This window comes from Rousettus aegyptiacus, unplaced genomic scaffold, assembly GCF_014176215.1.
Source record: "Rousettus aegyptiacus isolate mRouAeg1 unplaced genomic scaffold, mRouAeg1.p scaffold_m13_p_5, whole genome shotgun sequence".
Lineage (NCBI taxonomy): Eukaryota > Metazoa > Chordata > Mammalia > Chiroptera > Pteropodidae > Rousettus > Rousettus aegyptiacus.
Genome location: NW_023416308.1, coordinates 49,202,552 through 49,220,857, shown reverse-complemented (window position 1 = coordinate 49,220,857; position 18,306 = coordinate 49,202,552). Strand labels below are relative to the sequence as shown.

Sequence of the window (18,306 nt, the reverse complement as noted above, 5' to 3'; positions counted from 1 at the left end):
AGTAGATGTGACTATAAAAATGGTATTTCCTACATACTTATACCCTCATTACCCTTTGTTAAATGTATACTTAATCCCATTTGTGATGAACTTCATCCTCTAGGTAACTCCTGGTTCTAATTATTATGAAATTCTGGGGTTTTTCATGTACCTCCTAGAATATCTATTAACAAATATTCCTTATCTGTGCTTTTAAACCCATGCCAGTCAAAAACCGAGAGGTTTGCTGCAATCTATGCTTAAAACAATGTTACAGAAAAGAACATATTTAATAAAATGCATTCTGGTAATAATAGCGCTGAAAACTACTGAATTTTCATCAATTCTATCTTTTTCAAATGAAATAAGTCTAATCTCACTTAAATTTTTCCACATTCCTAAAATTTGGAGATCAAATAAGAACATCTCTGTTTTATATAGTAAAAAAAGTACTGCATCAAAGTTATAAATTCAATAAACTGTGAAGTCTAAACCTGGCAATGAAATCTATCTCACTTTCACCTCCATTTATAAAACATTTTATTGTTAGACATGGTGAGTCAGTGTTATGATAAGTCCCACAGTTAGCTAACATTAAGACGATTGAATCCATCTTCCTCAACTCCATCAAGATGAAAAGTATTGCTATAACAGAACAGTTTACCTTCAATCCAGCAAAAAAAAAAAACTTAATAAAGGAATAAGGATGTAAGTTTTGCCTTTGACTACCATTTGTACCCAAGATGTTTAGTAGGTTCCTTCCAACCGGTCCTTTGTCTTGCATATCTACTTCACTTGCAAACCTCCAACTTTTCTGTAGCACAAAGGTACATCCACTTTATATGTCATGTTTAAGCTATGCATAAACAGAACTCTTGTCAACATCACAGCATCAATTGCCAACTAAATATTTGTGCTTATTTTGGTAGAAACTGTTCTAATCTGCTATAGCATTTGCAGTTTGGGAACTGATTAACTTGGATATATTTTCACTAATTCCTGGAAACCTCACTCATTAGCACAGATGCTCCTCTCGAAAACAGGCTGCATCCACCTGTGTTTGGGTTCTCTTCAAATGAACAGGTTTTCAATGAAATTAGCTTAACATATGTTAGTTCAGGTGTGAGTTCAGCTTCTCTTTAAAGCTGTAAAATCCATATTGGCCAGAGGACTTCCTCTTACCTGGACACTGGTTAGAGTAGTATACTGGTACGCTCTGACAATCAGGTAATTGGCTTCCACATCGGCTAGGCCTAGCAGGATGTACTTCCACCATTTTCTTTTCAAGATGTATAAAAGGTTATCACTGCCTGGTTGAAAGACATGTGGGTTAGTACATGTTACTTAAATATGATGCCAGGCATGTTAATTTAGGGTTTATTGTATATTTTGCATGTGGTCTGTCTTAATTTCCATTACTCATAAGCCAAATTCCTACAACCGTTCAGCAGTCAGATTTTTCTAGTATGAGACTCAAGCTAAGGTGTTATCACAGACTGAGTGTTCAATGAAAGCACCAGAGAGAAAGTAAGTAGGAAAAACATGGTTAAATTTCCTTTCCCATTGTAATAGAAATATAATAAATATCCAGCAATGAATTTGGATGTTGCCATTCCTGAAAAGCTGCAGATTATCCTAGGAAATGAATGTTTTCTTATGAATTGGTTATTTAACCTCCATTCATGGGCTTCTTCAAAGGATACTCTGGGATGTGGCCATTCTTTTGGAAGAGATGTGATCTCAAGAGAAAATTAAGATGGTGATAAGTTTGGGAAAAAGACTTAGTGGTGCCACTGAAGAAACACCTTTTATTCCCCAAATTCTATTTATTCAAGTTAACTGTGATTCATTTCTTTGGAGAATCTAGCACCACAAGAGATATGGAGTTGGCTTTATTGTATGATAACCTCCAAGGAAATAAAGGTAGTGTGAATCATAACCAGATAATTATCATTAAAACCCAATTAGCAGTACCATCTTGAAAACATAGTCTTTTTCAACACGAGATGGCATGGAAGGCACCTAACAGCCATCCCTTAGGGATGTACTTACGCATCATACTGACTTCCTAAAGGCCAGTGCTTACAGAGAAAACAAAGTCCAGGGCTATTAACCACGTATCAGTCAAAGCTTTTGCCAAATTTGGTTTATTCCCCTTCACATGGTTTCCTCTCTCCCACAACTGGCTTCTGTTTTCTTTCAAAAGTAAGTTTATACTTACACATGGGAATACTAGTGATGCTTTAAGGTTCATATTAAAAGAGGATTAGCAAACACCACATTGGTGATTTTATTATACACTGTAAAGATGAGGAAAATGGAAGTACTGCACCCTCCCAATCGATTTGGGTTACTCGTTGTCTTCACATTCCTAAATTCAATCTCATTTATCTTGTTTTATAATACTATACTCTCATTATCTTGCAGGGTTGTCGTCATGAATAGGAGCCCCTAATGCAGAGTGGTGATGAGAGCATGGGCTCTGGGGCCGGCTGCCTAGATTGAAATCCTGGCTCCACTAGTTACTACGTAGATGACTTAGAGCAAGTTATCTTAGTGTTACATGCCTCGGTTTGTTCGCCTGTAAAGTGGGGGTGGTAATAATACTCACTTGAGTTGTTGGGAGGTTTCAATGAGTTAACAAATCTAAACAAATAATGCCTGGCACAAAAATGTGTCAGAACCTCGTTTTTCCTTTTTGTGTAGCTAGTAAGAAATGATTCTATAATGATTCTAAAACAACTTAACTAGCTAGTGATGTTAATTCCTTGGCAATTCCTTGTCTTTGTTTCTCTCACAACGTAGACTTGATCTACATGCAACTGATGCTCCAGTTTAGCATTCTGCACTTAGTTAAAAATAGGTATTTCAGAGAGTGAGGTTCTAGACTCTGTTTTTAATATTATCACTTAATTTTATCAACCACAGGGCAAAAATAAAATAAAAGCTAATTTGTAATGGCATTTACACTTTTTTGACTTCTACTTTGTAACTTCTACTGTTACAGTTTGGTGTTACTTATTTTAATCAACAATTTTAGAGATTATACATAAATTTCTAATCACTACTTTTGCAGAATTAAGGTGTCATAATTTTCTAATAACTTTTATAAAAACAGCAAGTTTCTTATTCTTAGTTTTGCTTCATGTTTTATTTTTCAAATGTCTAGAAGTCAAAAATTTTAATGACGATAATTTGTTGAAAAGGTTGATTCCTACATTTGACATACCTGATTGAAATGCCAGCATCACTGTATAAATTAGAAACAGCAAGCAATAGTTGATAAAGCTCTGAAGCATAGGAGTGTTCACTTTGTATTTTTCTGTCAAATACTGGCTGGTGATGGCTGTTCCACATATACACAGGGACAACATCTGACCCAGGGCAATTGTTTTCAAAATATTCCTAGAAAGTAAAGAAGGAAATCAGAATAACGTGACGTATAACAACCATCCTTTAACACAAATACACAACCCGCAAAGCGCACACAACACACACACACACACACACACACACACTTTAGTGCTCAACAAGAAGGGAATTGCTAATTCTTTCAGGTGGTTCTTTATTTTGTTTTATTGCTTACTTCATACACACAAAAATTAAAGTGCTGGATTTTGAGAGATTACATTTACGTTTCCAATTTCCCCTCATTACCACAAAAATATATATTCCCCCATTTATTGACCATCTGAGATCGTTTTGATAACTTAGCTATGTCATATACTATTTGAAGTAAGTGTGTGTACATACGTTATATGTGTGTGTGATTTTTAACTCTAGTTTTAAAGTCTTCCTATTCATTAAATGTTTAACACGTTCGCTTCCTTTCATTCTCCCAGAGTCTCTCTTTATTCAACTAAAAGTGGCTTTCAGTGTTACCTGCATGTTAGAATCAGAGCTTTTCAAAATGCCCGCATCAGGCTGCTCCTGAAACCAATGACGCCATCATCTCTGGGGGTGGGCCCTAGGCGTGGGCGATGCTGAAATCTCCCCAGGTGATTCCACTGTGCGGCCAGGATTGTGACTCACTGCTCTAAAAGCTTGCACTTTGAATCCACAGAAGTATAAGACCAAGACACTGCCCTTTGGCATTTTAAAGAAGAGAGGCACCTTAACCACTAGCTGGAAAAGAGCAGACAGCAAACTACAAAACAGCAGTCATGTAAGAGTGATGCAAGCCAAGCACTGAGAGAGCACACAGGTGCTACTGATTTATTCTGAGTGAGGGCATTAGCGGGCAGGGGGAAATTGGGAAAAGTTTCATGAAAAAAGTAATCGGGCAGGTTTGGAAGCATATAAAGGATTTCTTAAAGAAGAAGTGGGGAAAAGGTAATTAAGGAAGAAATAACTAGAACCAAATGGAAGGGTGGGCTCGGGAAACACCAAGTAGCCCAGTGCGCCTGGGGCATAAGGGCAATAGCAGAGAGAGTGGTGGGCAAGAAGCTTGCAATAGTTAGGTTGAGGCCAGATTGTAAAGTTTTGAATGATACACTGAGAAGTTAGGCCTTTATGCCAGAGATCACTGGGAGCCATGAAGGTTTCTAAACAGAGGGATTTATGAAAGTAACTCCAACAGTTATGAAAAGGAATGATGAGAAGGGAATCTAGGCAGAGAAGCCAGTTAGAGGCTAATATAATGACCCAGACCAGAGTGACATCTGAACATAAAGCCATGTCAGCATGAATGGAAAGTAAAGAATGATATGAAGGACTCCACAGAGCCTAGTAACCCAATACATTTCAGGAGCAGGTACTGAAAATGACCTCTGGGTTTCTAGACTAGGTGAATGGATGGATATGAGGCTGCAGTCTAGAACAAGGAAAACAGGACAAGATGTAGGTTTAGGCAAGAGGAGAATAGTGAGTTCAATCTTAGAGCCATAGAAATTGAGGTGGCTGGAACATCAAAGGGAGGAACAACAAGAGGTTTGTGATAGGTAGACTCTTAAGATGGCCGATAAATGAACCTCCGCTTCCTGGTATGTTTGCACCATGTAATCTCCTCCTCTTGAGTGTGGGTAGGATCTGTGACTTGCTTCTAACCATAAGAACACAGTAAAAATTATAAGATGTCATTTCCATGAATATATTACATGAGGTTATAACTTCCATCTTGCTAGCCAAATATCTCTATTGATTCTCTTCTTTTCTGGCTCTGATGAAACAAGCTGCCACATAAAGAGGCCCACATAGCAAGGAACCGAGGGTGGCCTCTGGCCAACAATCAGCAAGGAATTGAGACCCTCAGTCCAACAGTCCACAGGAAATGAAACCTGCCAAACCATCATGAGTTTGGAAGCAGATCCCTCCCCAGTCAGGGCTTCAAATGAGACCCCAGCCCTGGCCGAGACCCTGATTACAGCTTGTGAGAAACCCTCAAGCAAAGGGCAGAGCTCGGCCATGCCCAGATGCTTTATCCATAAAAACTGTGAGATAATAAATGAATGTTGTTTTAAGCCATAAAGTTTGTAGTAATTTGTTACACAGCAATAGATAACAAATACAAGGTTGAAATTCTGGGTTTCAGAAAGTTAGACCATATCTGTTTTGCTCTCCACTACATATTCAGTACCTGTATTTTGTTGTCACTCAATAAAGATTTGAATGAATGTAAATGAATAAAGAAATTACTATATATGTTCAAATATAAGCATGAGTGCCATAGTCAGAGAAAGACAAATTATGAGACTGTCATGACACAGAAGCTAAGAGTGGAAAAATATTTTAAGAAAGAAGTCAATACTATCTATAGTGACAAAAACTGCAGAGAGGAAGGTTGCAGGTAAGATGGAGTAAGTAAACGCTGTTCTTGCCTTCTCCCATGACCACGTTAAAATTACAACTAAGTTATAGTGCAGTCAACCTGGAGAACCATCTGAAGGCTAGCAGAACAAAATTCCTATAACTAATTATATAAAGAAGAAGCCACGTTAGACTGGTAGGAAGGGCGCAGACATAAAACAGGCTGGTCCCACACCTGCATGTGGCAGTCGAGAATCAGGAGAGAAATCTTGGCTACAGAGGTCCAACCTGAGAAGTAAGGGGCCCCAACCCCTCATCGAGCTCCCCAGCCCAGGTTCTAGTGCCAGGAAGAGGAGTCCTCAAAAACCTGGCTGTTAAAATCAGTGGGGATTCCGACCATTTGGGTGAAACAAAAGGAACCTGGAAACCCAGACGTCCCTTAAAAGGCCCATGCACAGGCTCGCTCGCTCACAGGCACTCACCATGGGCTCCGGCAGAGGGATGACAACTCAGGAGGTGCGAGAGACACACATGAAAAGACCGAGTTGTGTATCTTCAGGAAGAGAGTTGGACAACCGCCATTATCACTGCGATGAGCCCTCCTCTCCTGTAGCACACAGGCAGGCTCCATTTTTCCTGTGTTGAGCCCTCCCCGCACATTGCCGATTCTGAATCTGCATGGTGAACCTGGCTCGCTCCACCCTGGTGACGCCCTAAGACCCCACCCAACCGCCAGAGGCACTTTTGGTGGCTGGACAGCCAGCTCTGCCCTACACGCAGCAGGAGACTCAGCAGTAAACAGCCAGCCTCGAGCACCACCAGAGACATTTTCACTGGTGGGCAACTAGCCCCAACCCAAACTGCAATCTTTCTTGAACAAATCTCGGGGGTCTACAGGCCCAAGGCAGGTGGTGGCTGGCCTCAGTGTGACCTGAGACTTTTGTGAGTCGCTAGGCTTAGAACTGGTGAAAAAGCATTACCCTGGTAAATACCACTCACCTCACCCTGGTGACTCCATGGGACCCAGCCTCACCTAACTCAAGTACTGCCAGAGGCTCTTTCATTAGCTGTGCATCACAGGCTGCCAGCAAGCAGTCTCAGGCTTCCGAGTACCCTGGACATTTTGCTGAGCTACCCCAGACCCAGTATTGGTAGCAGCTGACCTCGGTTCGCAGCATGGCCTCTCTCATGCAGCTCCAGGTCCAGCACAAGCAGTGACCAATCACGAATAGCTTTGTAGCTCCTACTTGGTAGCCCTGGGCTGGTCACAGGCAGAGGCTGATCTTGGCCTATATGGGAACCCCTCCTAAGGAGCCCCAGAACCAACACATCCCAAGGCCTGCTTTAGACCACAATAGAGCATCACCTAATTAGCCCCACAAGCAGCACACCCAAAGCGTGGTCTCAACAGACACATGAGCCTGCTGGGGCAAATTCCATTCCATGGGGTCAGTCCACACACAGTAGCTCATATGCTATGGGCATGGCCAATCTTCACAGCCAGTCAGCCAATCAATCCTACCTACTGATGTGCCAACAACAATCAAGGCTTAACTGTAACATAAGAGCACAAACAACCCACATAAGGGATATTCCTAGAGCACCCGGCACAGGAGACCAGGGAGAATGCACCACTGGGCCACACAGGGCATCTACTACATAAAGCCACCAACCAAGACTGGGAGGCATAGCAGATCTATCTAATACATAGAAATGAACAGAAAGGCAGCAAAAACGAGAAAACAAAGAAACGTGTCCCAATGAAAGAACTCAAGAAAACTCCAGAAAAAGGGACTAAATTAAATGGAGGCAAGCAATCAACCTGATATAGAGTTCAAAATACTGGTTATGAGGATGCTCGATGAACTTAGGAAAAGAATAGATGAACTCAGTGAGAACTTTAACAAAAAGATAGTAAGCATAAATAAGGACATAGAAACCATAAAAAAAAGAACAACTCAGAAATGAAGACTACAATAACTGAAATGAAGAATACACTAGAAGGAATCAACAGCAAATTAGATGAAGTAGGGTTCAAATTGGCGCCTCAAAAGACAAGGTAGCAGAAAACACTCAATATGAGCAGCAAAAGGAAAAAAAAAATTTTAAATGAGAAAAGTTTAAGGGACAGACGTCTGGGACAATGTCAAGTAAAACAACATTTGTATCACTGGGGTACCAGAATTAGAAGAGAGAGAACAAAAGACTGGGAACCTATTTGAAGAATTAATGATGTAAAACTTCCCTAACCTGGTGAAGAAAATAAACTTACAAGTACAGGAAGCGCAGAGTCCAGGCCCACACAAAGACACAACATAATTTAAATGCCAAAGGTTAAAGACAAAGAGAGAATCCTGAAAGCAGCATGGGAAAGGTAGCTAGTTACTTACAAAAGAGCTCTCATATTACTGTCAGCTGATTTCTCAAGAGAAACTTTCTAGGCCAGAAGAGACTGGCACAAAATATTCAATGTGATAAAATCAAGGACCTACAACCAAGACTACTCTATCCCGCAATGCTATCAATTAAAAATGATAATGAGATAAAGAGCTTCTCAGACAGGAAAAAACTAAAGGAACTCTTCACCAACAAGCCAGTACTATAAGAAATGTTAAAAGGACTTCTTTAAGAAAAAGAAGGGGATAAAAACATGAATATGAATAATAGAATGGCAATAACTATGTACCTATCAATAATCCCTTTAAATGTAGATGCATTAAATACTACAATCAAAAGGCAAAGGGTAGCTAAATGGATAAGAAAATAAGACATATATATGCTATCTACAAGAGACCCACTTCAGATTGAAAGACATACACACAGACTGAAAGTGTAGGGATGGAAAAAGATATTTCATGCAAATAGAAACAAACAAACAAAAATACTGGGATACCAATACTTATATTAGATAAAGTAGACTTTAAAACAAAGACTATAATAAGAGACAAAGAAGGACGTTAGATGATGATTAAGGGATCAATCCAACAAGAGGATATAACCCTAGTAAACATTAATGCACCCAACATAGAAGCAACATATAAAGCAAATATTGACCAATAAAAAGGGAAAGATGGACAGTAATACAGTCAGAATAGGGGAATTTAACACCCTGCTGATACCAACTGACAAATCTTCCAGGCAGAAAATCAGCAAGCTAACAGCACCCTTAAATGACATGCTAGACTAAATAGATTTTAGTGACATTTTTAGAGCATTTCATCCCAAAGCAGCAAAATATACATTCTTTTCAACTACACATAGAACATTTTCCAAGATAGACCACATATTAGGCCACAAAACAAATCTCAATAAATTTAATAAGACTGAAATCATATCAAGCATCTTCGACCACAATGATATAAAAACTAGAAAGCAATTATGAGAAAAAAAAAATCGAAAAACACACAAACACATGGAAACTAAATAACATGCTACTAAATAATGAATAGGTCAACAATGAGATCAACAAAGAAATCAAAAGATACCTTGAGACAAATGAAAACAAAAATAGAACAACCCAAAATCTATGGGACATAGTGAAAGCAGCCTTACGAGGGAAATTCATAGCAATATAGGCCAACTTCGAGAAACAAGAAAAATCTCGATCCAGCTTTACACCTAAAGAAACTAGAAAAAGAACAGCAAACAAAGCCAAAAATGAGCAGAAGGAAGAAAATAATAAAAATACGAGTGGAATTAAATGAAACAGAGTCTAAAAGAAATACAAAAGATCAATGAAAACAAGAGTTGTTCTTTGAAAAGATAAATAAAATTGATAAACCTTTCCCCGGACTCATTTAAAAAAAGAAAAAGTACCTAAGGTAAATGAAATCAGAAATGAAAGAGAAGTGAAAACTGACTCCATAGAAATACAAAAAATTGTAAGTACCATGAGCAATTATATGCCAATAGATTGGACAATCTGGAATAAATGGATAAATTCCTAGAAATATACAGTCTTCCAAGACTGAATCAAAAAGAAACAGAAAATCTGAACCAACCAATTACTACTAACAAAATCAAATCAGTAATTAAAAAACTCCCAACAAACAAAAGTCCTGGACCAAATGCCTTAACAGGTGAATTTTACCAAACATTCAAAAAAGAATTAATGCCTTTTCTTCTCAAACTATTCCAAAAAAATTCAAAGAGGGAAGACTCCCAAGCTCATTTTATAAAGCCACCATTACCCTGATTCCCAAATCAAATAGAGATATCACCAAAAAAAAAAAAAAAAATTATAGGCCAAATCCCTGAACAGAGATGCAAGATCCTCAACAAAATATTAGCAAACCAAATTCAGCAATACACTAAAAAGATCATACTCCATTATCAAGTTGGATTTATTCCTGGGATGCAAGTTTGGTTCAGTATCCACAAATCAATGTGATCCGCCACATAAACAAAATGAACATGTGATCATATCAATAGATATAGAAAAGGCTTTTGACAAAATCTAACATCCATTTATGATAAAAACTCTCAGCAAAGTGGGAATAGAGGGAACATACCTCAACATAACAAAGGCAACATATGACAATTCCACAGGTAACATCATATTCAACAGAGAAAAGCTAACAGCATTTTTCTTAAGATCAGGTACAAGACAATGATGTTTACTTACACTACTTTTATTTAATCCAGTATTGGAAGTCCTAGCCTCAGCAATCAGACAAGAAAAAGAAATAAAAGCCATCCAAATTAGAAAGGATAAAGTAAAACTGTCAGAATTTGCAGATGACGATACTATATAGAGAGAACCCTAAAGATTCCACCAAAAACCTATTAGAACTGATAAATAAATTCAGTAAAGTAGCAGGATACAAAATTAATATTCAGAAGTCGGTTGCATTTTAGACACCAAAAAGAGAAATTAAGAAAACAATCCCATTTACCATTACATCAAAAAATAAAATATCTAAAAATAAATTTAAACAAGGAAGTAAAAGATCTGTACTCACAAAATTTTAAGACATTGAAGAAAGAATATGAAGAAAATACAAATAAATAGAAGCATATACCATGCTCATGGATGGGAATAATTAACATTGTTAAAATGTCTGTACTACCCAAATCAATCTACAGATTTCTAACAAAATACCAATGGCATTTTCACAAAACTAGAACAAATAATCCTAAAATTTACACGGAATCATAAAAGACCCTGAAAAGCCACAGCAATCTTGAGAAAGAAAAACAAAGTAGGAGGTCTCGTGCTACCTGATATTAAACTATACTACAAGGCTATAGAAATCAAAACAGCATGGTATTGGCATAAAAACAGTCATACAGGTCAATGCAACAGAATAGAGAGCCCAGAAATAAATCCATGACTATATGGTCATTTAATCTGTGATAAAGGAGGCAAAAATATATATTGGGATACGGACAGTCTCTTCAATAAATGGTGTTGGGAAAACTGAAGAGATACATGCATAAAAAAGAGACTAAACCACTTTCTTACACCATATACAAGAATAAACTCAAAATGAATTAAAGACTTAAATGTAACCCCGGAACCATAAAACTCCTAGAAGCAAAAATCGGTAGTAAACTCTGTGACATTGCTTTGACATACATACATACATACATACATACATACATACATACATACATATAAACAAAAAAAAGTTTTTTGGATATATCTCTTCAGGCAAGGGAAAAAAGAAAAAAAAAACAAATGGGACTACATCAAACTCGAAAGTTTCTGCACAGAATAGACATGGGGATGTAAACTGTAGCATGAGGAAGAGGGTTAATAATGTTGTAATAAATATGTAAGGGGGAGAGGGGTACTAGATTTAGTGGGGTGATCACTTTGCAAGTTATGAGGATCTCTGATCACTATGCTATACAACTGAAACTGGTATATTATTGTATGCCAACTATAATTGAAAAAACTCATTGAATTGTACAATGTAAATACAAGCAACTAATTGTCTATTGTATTTCAATAAAGATGAGAAAAAAAATGGAGACACCTCCTTAAAGCACTTTCCAAAAACTGGGGGAAAAAATACCTATGATGACTACAATAAAAGCATTTTCTTTAAAAAAAAAAAAAAAAAAAAAAAAAAGTTTCTGAACAGCAAAAGAAACCATAAACAAAATGAAAAGATAACCTACTGAATGGGATAAGATACTCGTCTATGATATATCTAATAAGAGATTTAGATCCAAAATTTATAAAGAACTCATACAACACTACACCAAAAAAAAAAAAAAAAATCCAGTTGAAAAGTGGGCAGAGGACCTGAACAAACATTTCTCCAAAAAAGATATACCAATGGCCAATAGACAAAAGATGCTCAGTGTCACTAATCATCAGAGAAATGCAAATTAAAGCCACAGTGAGAGATCACCTCACACCTGTCAGAATGGCCATCATCAATAAATCATAAAACAACAAATGTTGGCAAGGATGTGTAGAAAAGGAAACCTTCATGAATTGTTGGTGGGATTACAAGTTGGTACAGCCACTATGATGTTCCCCAAAAATTTAAAAATAGAACTACCTTATGATCCAGCAATTCCACTTCTGGGTTTCCAAAGCACTAATTTGAAAAGCACTAATTTGAAAAGATATACACTCCTATGTTCATTGTTGCACCATTCACGATAGCCTAAATATGGAAGCAATTTAAGTGCCCATCCACAGACGACTAGATAAAGAAGAGGTGATACATATATACAATGGAATATTATTACTCAGCCATAAAAAAAAAAAAAGTGAAATCTTACCATTTGCAACAACATGGAAGGATCTAGAGGGTATTATGCTAAGTGAAATAAGTCAGATGGAGAAAGAAAAATACCATATGATCTCACTTACATGTGAAATCTAAAGAACAAAATAAATAAACAAAATAAAAGAAACAGACTCAGATACAGAGAACAAACTGATGATTGCCAGATGGGATGGGTTTTGAGGAGCCAGGTGAAAATGGTGAAGGGAGTAAGAAGTACAAATTGGTAGTTACAAAACAGTCATGAGGATATAAAGTAGAGCATAGAGAATATAGTCAATAATATTGTAATAACCACGTATAGTGCTAGACGAATTGAGGGGATCACTTCGTAAATTATACAAATGTCTAACTACTATCCTGAAACTAATATAAAATAATACTGAATGTCAAGTCTAATTGAAAAATAAAAATAAAATAAAAACTGCAGAAAGTGGTGGCATTATAGCTAAAAGACACAGTTGTACTGGCAAGCTGGAAGTTACTACAGCTCTTTGAAGAAAAGCTTTTTGTTAGTGGTAATGCCTAAAGTCACATTCCAGTGGATAAGTGAGTAAAAGATGAGCAAGGGGATGCACCAAATACAAATTGCTCTTTTTTAAATGATGAAACGGAAAATAGGAATGGAGAAAGACAGCATAAGTAGTACTGTGGAGGACAGATTTTTAAATTATTATTATCTTGTTAAAGCATCATGGAAACTTAAATATGTTTGAGAGAAGCAGAAGGCAGTAAAAATGAAAAGTTGAAGACAGACAAAAAAGAAATGAACAGATGATGAAGCAGACAGTTCCTGGAAGGTTTAGGGACCAGGACTGAGAACACTGCAACTTTTATTTAAGATGTTCTCTGTATAAATATTCCCTTCCAGACTTGTTCTAAACAAAGCAGAAAATACCAAAACAACAGAAGAAACAAAATATCTACTCTAAGAGTTTACAATGTATTCTTTTCTCTGGAATATTTGCTTCAGTAATATGCTAACCTCAAACAAGGACAGAAAAAGGGGAAGTTTACTGGGGGAGACAATCCTAAATATATTTGTAGGGCATCTGCTTACCATATGCCTGACTATGGAGACACAAACCTGAATAGGCTCTCTCTGTGTCGCGAAGGCTTAGACTACTGCGTGCAATGTTAGGCATGGAAACTAGCAGTTAGGGCACAGTCAAGACCAGTTTGAATATGGGCTAGTTTCAAAAGAGAAAACTTCAAGAGTTAGCAAGACAGGCGCACTAAAGAAAGGCATTCTGGGCAGAAGAAACAGCATACACCCTAAAAACAACATGGCACATTCGGAGATTTCAACTGGGTTGGGGTAGGTGCAGCACAGAGTAGAGGAGAGAAAAACAGCAGCAGATGAGGATGGAAAAGTCAACAGATGCCTGATCAAGAAGGGCCTTATATGTAATGCTCTAAAGCTGGCATTTTGTCTTGCTAGTGGTAAGATCTTTGGAATCTTCTGAATAGGAGTAAAGTAGGTTAGCAAGGCAGGAATTGAGCATTTCTGGATCCCTAGATATGTCATAACACATATGTCATAGCACATAGCACCGAAAACTTACTCTTAATTTCTAACATGGAAACCAGTTAAAGAGAAAAGTTGACAGACAGAAGAATCTAGAATAATATCCAGTTTTCTGGATCGGACAACTGGATACATAGCAATGTGGTTAATCTAGTTCCTGACAACAGGAGACAGCATGCTGGATTTTGTTTAATTGTGAGACAGTAGAGAAGAAATGTCCTGTAGGTAGTCTGGAGCTGAGAAAAAGGGTTGGGCTGAAGAAACAAATTTGGGAGTCATGAGCATAAAGGTGGTAGCCGAAGTTGGTATATAAATGAAATCACTCAAACATATACCTATAATTGAAAAGAGGGTTAAAAAAGACACTCTGGGAAACAGCAGTATTTAAGGGGCTGCAGGAGAAAGACAATTTAGGGAGAGATGAAGGGGCAATGACAGAGAGGCAGAGAGAACACAGAAGGAGCTCTCTGGAAGAAGAGCACATGGCCTTTCGCCGAGGAAGTGCTGTACAGTTTGGCCTGCAGCTAGCTTCTCCTAATCCTCTGCCCGCTCCTCTCTCACCTACACAAACCCAGTATCTACACTGTAGCAAGAGTCAGTGTTCCCAATGTTCATCTAATGGGATCATTCGCATGTCTAAAACTTTTCAGTAGTTCCCGTTTGCCCTGCGTTAAAAGCCAAACTTCAAAATGGCCTATAAGGCAACTTAGTATCTGACTCTTGCCTAGCTCTCCAGCCTTATCTTGGACTACTCTCTCACAGCTTTAGTTTTGAATTTTTTAAAATTTCTTATATAATAAAGTATAATGTATAATCAACTTGTATTCATATATCTACCAGGCAGCTTAAGAAATAAAATACTGGCAACATCAACACAAACTCCTTGTGTTTTCTACAATCTCTTAGCCCTCCTGAGATAACTACTTTTCAGAACTTGGCATTTATCATTCCACGCATTTCTCTATATTTTGATATTTATGTGAGGATCCCTAAGCTATAAATAGCACTGTTTTGCTTGTTTTTAAATTTTATAAAAACAGCATCATAATATATGTATACTTTTGCAGCTGGCTGTTTTGATCAACATTGTTGTGAGAGTCATCCATATTGATACATTAGTTCTAGTTTATTCCTTTCCACTCTGCAATTATGTCACTTTATCCATTCCCTTGCTGATTTTTAGGTTATATGCTTTTTTTTTCTTTTTGGCTCTTATAAACAAACATTCTCACTTATGTCTCTTGATGTTACCTAAGAGCTTCCTGGTCTTAAACAAATTGGTACAAATGGGTTGCTGATGTCCTAAGATATAGTCTTTTCAGCACTCAGGATGGCCTGTTGGGGACTACTTAAGGCGTCTGCTGGAAGCAGTGAACTCAAAGCACCTAAAATGTTACGGCTTTCTATTTGTGCCATGAAGTTTAAAAGAATCATTTGCTTTTATCTAAGAATGGAGCTGGACATAAGCATCTTCAACTTTGTTTTGCTAAATGGCTTTTCAAAGGGTTATATGACTCCATGTAGTTTACTCTGTTACTCTCAAAAGGAAGGAGCAGAGAGCCTCCAACCTTCAAGGGGAAGGAACGATATTAGAAACTAGACAGATGCAAAAATATTTTATTCAGCTAGTGAAGAAAATTTTCACCCAGGTGAGCAAGAGGTTAAGGACTTGTTCCCACGGGGGGCAGTAGTCTTTCTAGGGATGCTCTGCGTATCACAGGCTGCTGAGGCAAACTGAATCCAGTTTGCTACCACTTTCTCTTGTGCTTACTTCTTCCTAAAGAAGTCACTGATTCTAGATTTTAGGCTGCCCTGTCCTGGGCAAAAGAAATTCACCACTGAGTCCTGTAGAGAAGGAGTCTACAAAGGCAAAGAGTGGAAAAGCGCATTTATTTTGGAGGGACAAGTGTCACTGACCCCAGCCACATGCTTCCCTTCGGAAACCTGTGATGAGGAGTACCTGGTTAAGGGCGGGATTCCAATTTCCCTGTATCTCATTGTTTAACTGGTATCATCACAGCACATATTCGCAACATAACCCTCACAACAACCTTGAGAGAAGTAGCAGTATTACACTCCTGTTACAGATGAGACTCAGACTGGCTCCATCAATCACCCACAGTCATATAGTCAGTAAAAGGCAAAGGAAGTCAATGCTCTTAGCTATTAAAAAACTAGATAGGGAAGTTCAAATTTGCTTAAAGAATATAGGGAAACCTCTTTTTCCTGGAAGAAAGTCTCAGAATTGCAGAACTTTGGTGTTAATGCTACAGAAACTGTGGTCCAGGACAGGGAATTGTTTTGCCTCAGATCATACAGGAGCAGAGGCAATGCTCTTTGTCCTCACCCTCCTTTCCCCACATCCCACTCTTAACCCTCCTTCACTTCTCCATTATGATTTACAACAGAGCTTATATTAGAAAACCCCTCTTCAAAGGATCCTTGCACCTCGGCTTGCCGATAGGAAAGGAGTCCAGCCTTAATTCTCTCCTACCTATGATAACAGTGCTTCCCTTATATCAGGGGGAAGTCGCCTATCCAAAGTACAGAGCACCAAAAAGTTAATCAAGTGGCTGATAACCTAATCAAAGTCAGAACATTTTTCACATCTCACAATGGACTTGAAAGCAATGATAAATTTGCAACAGAATAAAAAGTGGGGAAACATGAAGCCCTATTCAAAAATTGACAAAATTCCTCCAGTAAATTCACATTTGCATTCTTAAACAGCCCAATTAAGCTAGATGTCCTCCAACTATAAAGTATAACCATCTTTTTAAAAAGAGGAGAGTCACAAATTGAGTATGGAGATTTAAAGTTACAGGAATGCACTTCTCTTGGCTCCAAATCATAATGACCTCATCTATAATGGAAAATCAAGAGTGCAAGAGTGAGCATGAGAGAGAGAGGGAGAGTGATGCAGAGGCTGAAGGGGGTGGAGGGTGAATAAAAGGAGAAAGAAGAGAAAAACACTCAGACTTGCAGAGAGAGATACTGAAGGCCTCAAAACGATGTTTGTTACTTATGGTTTCACACGTAACCATTTGAATCCCCGCCCCCCCCCCCAAAGTCCTAGTTACATGATATAAACTGAACTCGGGGACTTGTTACATCATAACAAGACCCGTTCCTCTCTAAAGGAAGCTGCCAGTGGCAACGTGCATCTAACCATGGGGTATATCCTGTCATGGTTTTTCAAACGGAACCTCCACTGAAGTGAACTTCAATGGCAGGATATGGTCCAACTTCAAGATGTTTCCCAAGGCAGCTTCATGCTGTGGGAGCCAGGCACCAGAAAGCAGAACAAACAAGAGTTAGGGGTCATTTGGGGCAGAGGTAGAAAAACAGGTAAATGAGAAACTGAGGAAGGTCATTTCATACTTTCCCATTTCATTATGGGAAACAGGTAAAAGACAGGTAAGAAACAAGTAAAAGACAAACTGAAGAAGGTCGTTTCTGATTACATTACTATTTGGATATATTGTATGAATTTAAGGATTGAAAAAAGAAAAGCTTTTAAGGCATTTAATTCCCCCCCTTCTTTCTTCCAGAAAATCTAAAGTACATATCTTAACACTCCTTCCATTCCCAAACAGATACTAATGCACATGCTTTCTAATGACCCTATATACCTTCTGTTATTCATTTATTAAGTCAGTAAGCTCTCCAGTCACGTATTTGCTAAAGTTTGTTGGGTGCCTACTAGGTGCCAAGCAAAAGGAGCATAAAAATTTAAAGACCTATTTATTTCCCAGTCCCAGACCAAATTTCTCCTACACCAGATCAGGGAGCTCATGCCATGTGCCCTGAAAAAATACCACATCACTCTATCCTGTCACCTGCCACACTGCTTGTAGTTCTTCTTCGCCTGAGACTCTGAGCTCCAGAAGGACAAGGACATTACATCCTCTGTGATTACACAGTGCCTGGCACGTCTAAGTGCTTAAAGGGTATGTGCCACTGCTGAACATGCCAAGGAGCTTTCTGCCTAGTTGAGGAGAAAGACCTCACAACACAGAACCACAATGAAGTGGGAAAGTCTGAAAATAGAGTTGTGTATGTGGCCAAGGAGAAGGAAGAGTCAAATTTCCTGGAGAGGGTTCATGAAGGACAAGACCCTTGATCATAGACCAGAAATGTGAACAATTTCCAGAAAGATTCAGAAATGAAGGAAAGGCTATAATATGGGTTTTTACCTAATTCAAATACTAGTTTTCCATAAAATATACATAAGACACACTCATGGGATTGATTCATTTCTTTAGCTCTTCTTCACTTGCAGTATCAAGTAAGACCAGTAGTCCTCTA

At 38.1% G+C, this 18,306-nt stretch overlaps 1 protein-coding gene across 2 annotated transcripts in view; it reads right to left on the bottom strand.

The window, feature by feature from the left end:
- SLC35F2 (solute carrier family 35 member F2) overlaps nucleotides 1-18,306 on the bottom strand; it is a 52,394-nt gene that overhangs the window by 12,365 nt on the left and 21,723 nt on the right. For both annotated transcript variants that reach the window (XM_016160588.2, XM_016160589.2), the window contains 2 exons: nucleotides 3,209-3,384; nucleotides 1,162-1,289 (listed from right to left, as the gene is read on the bottom strand). In XM_016160588.2, coding sequence (XP_016016074.2) covers nucleotides 1,162-1,289; nucleotides 3,209-3,384 — 304 coding nt within the window. The remainder of the gene's footprint in view (nucleotides 1-1,161; nucleotides 1,290-3,208; nucleotides 3,385-18,306) is intronic.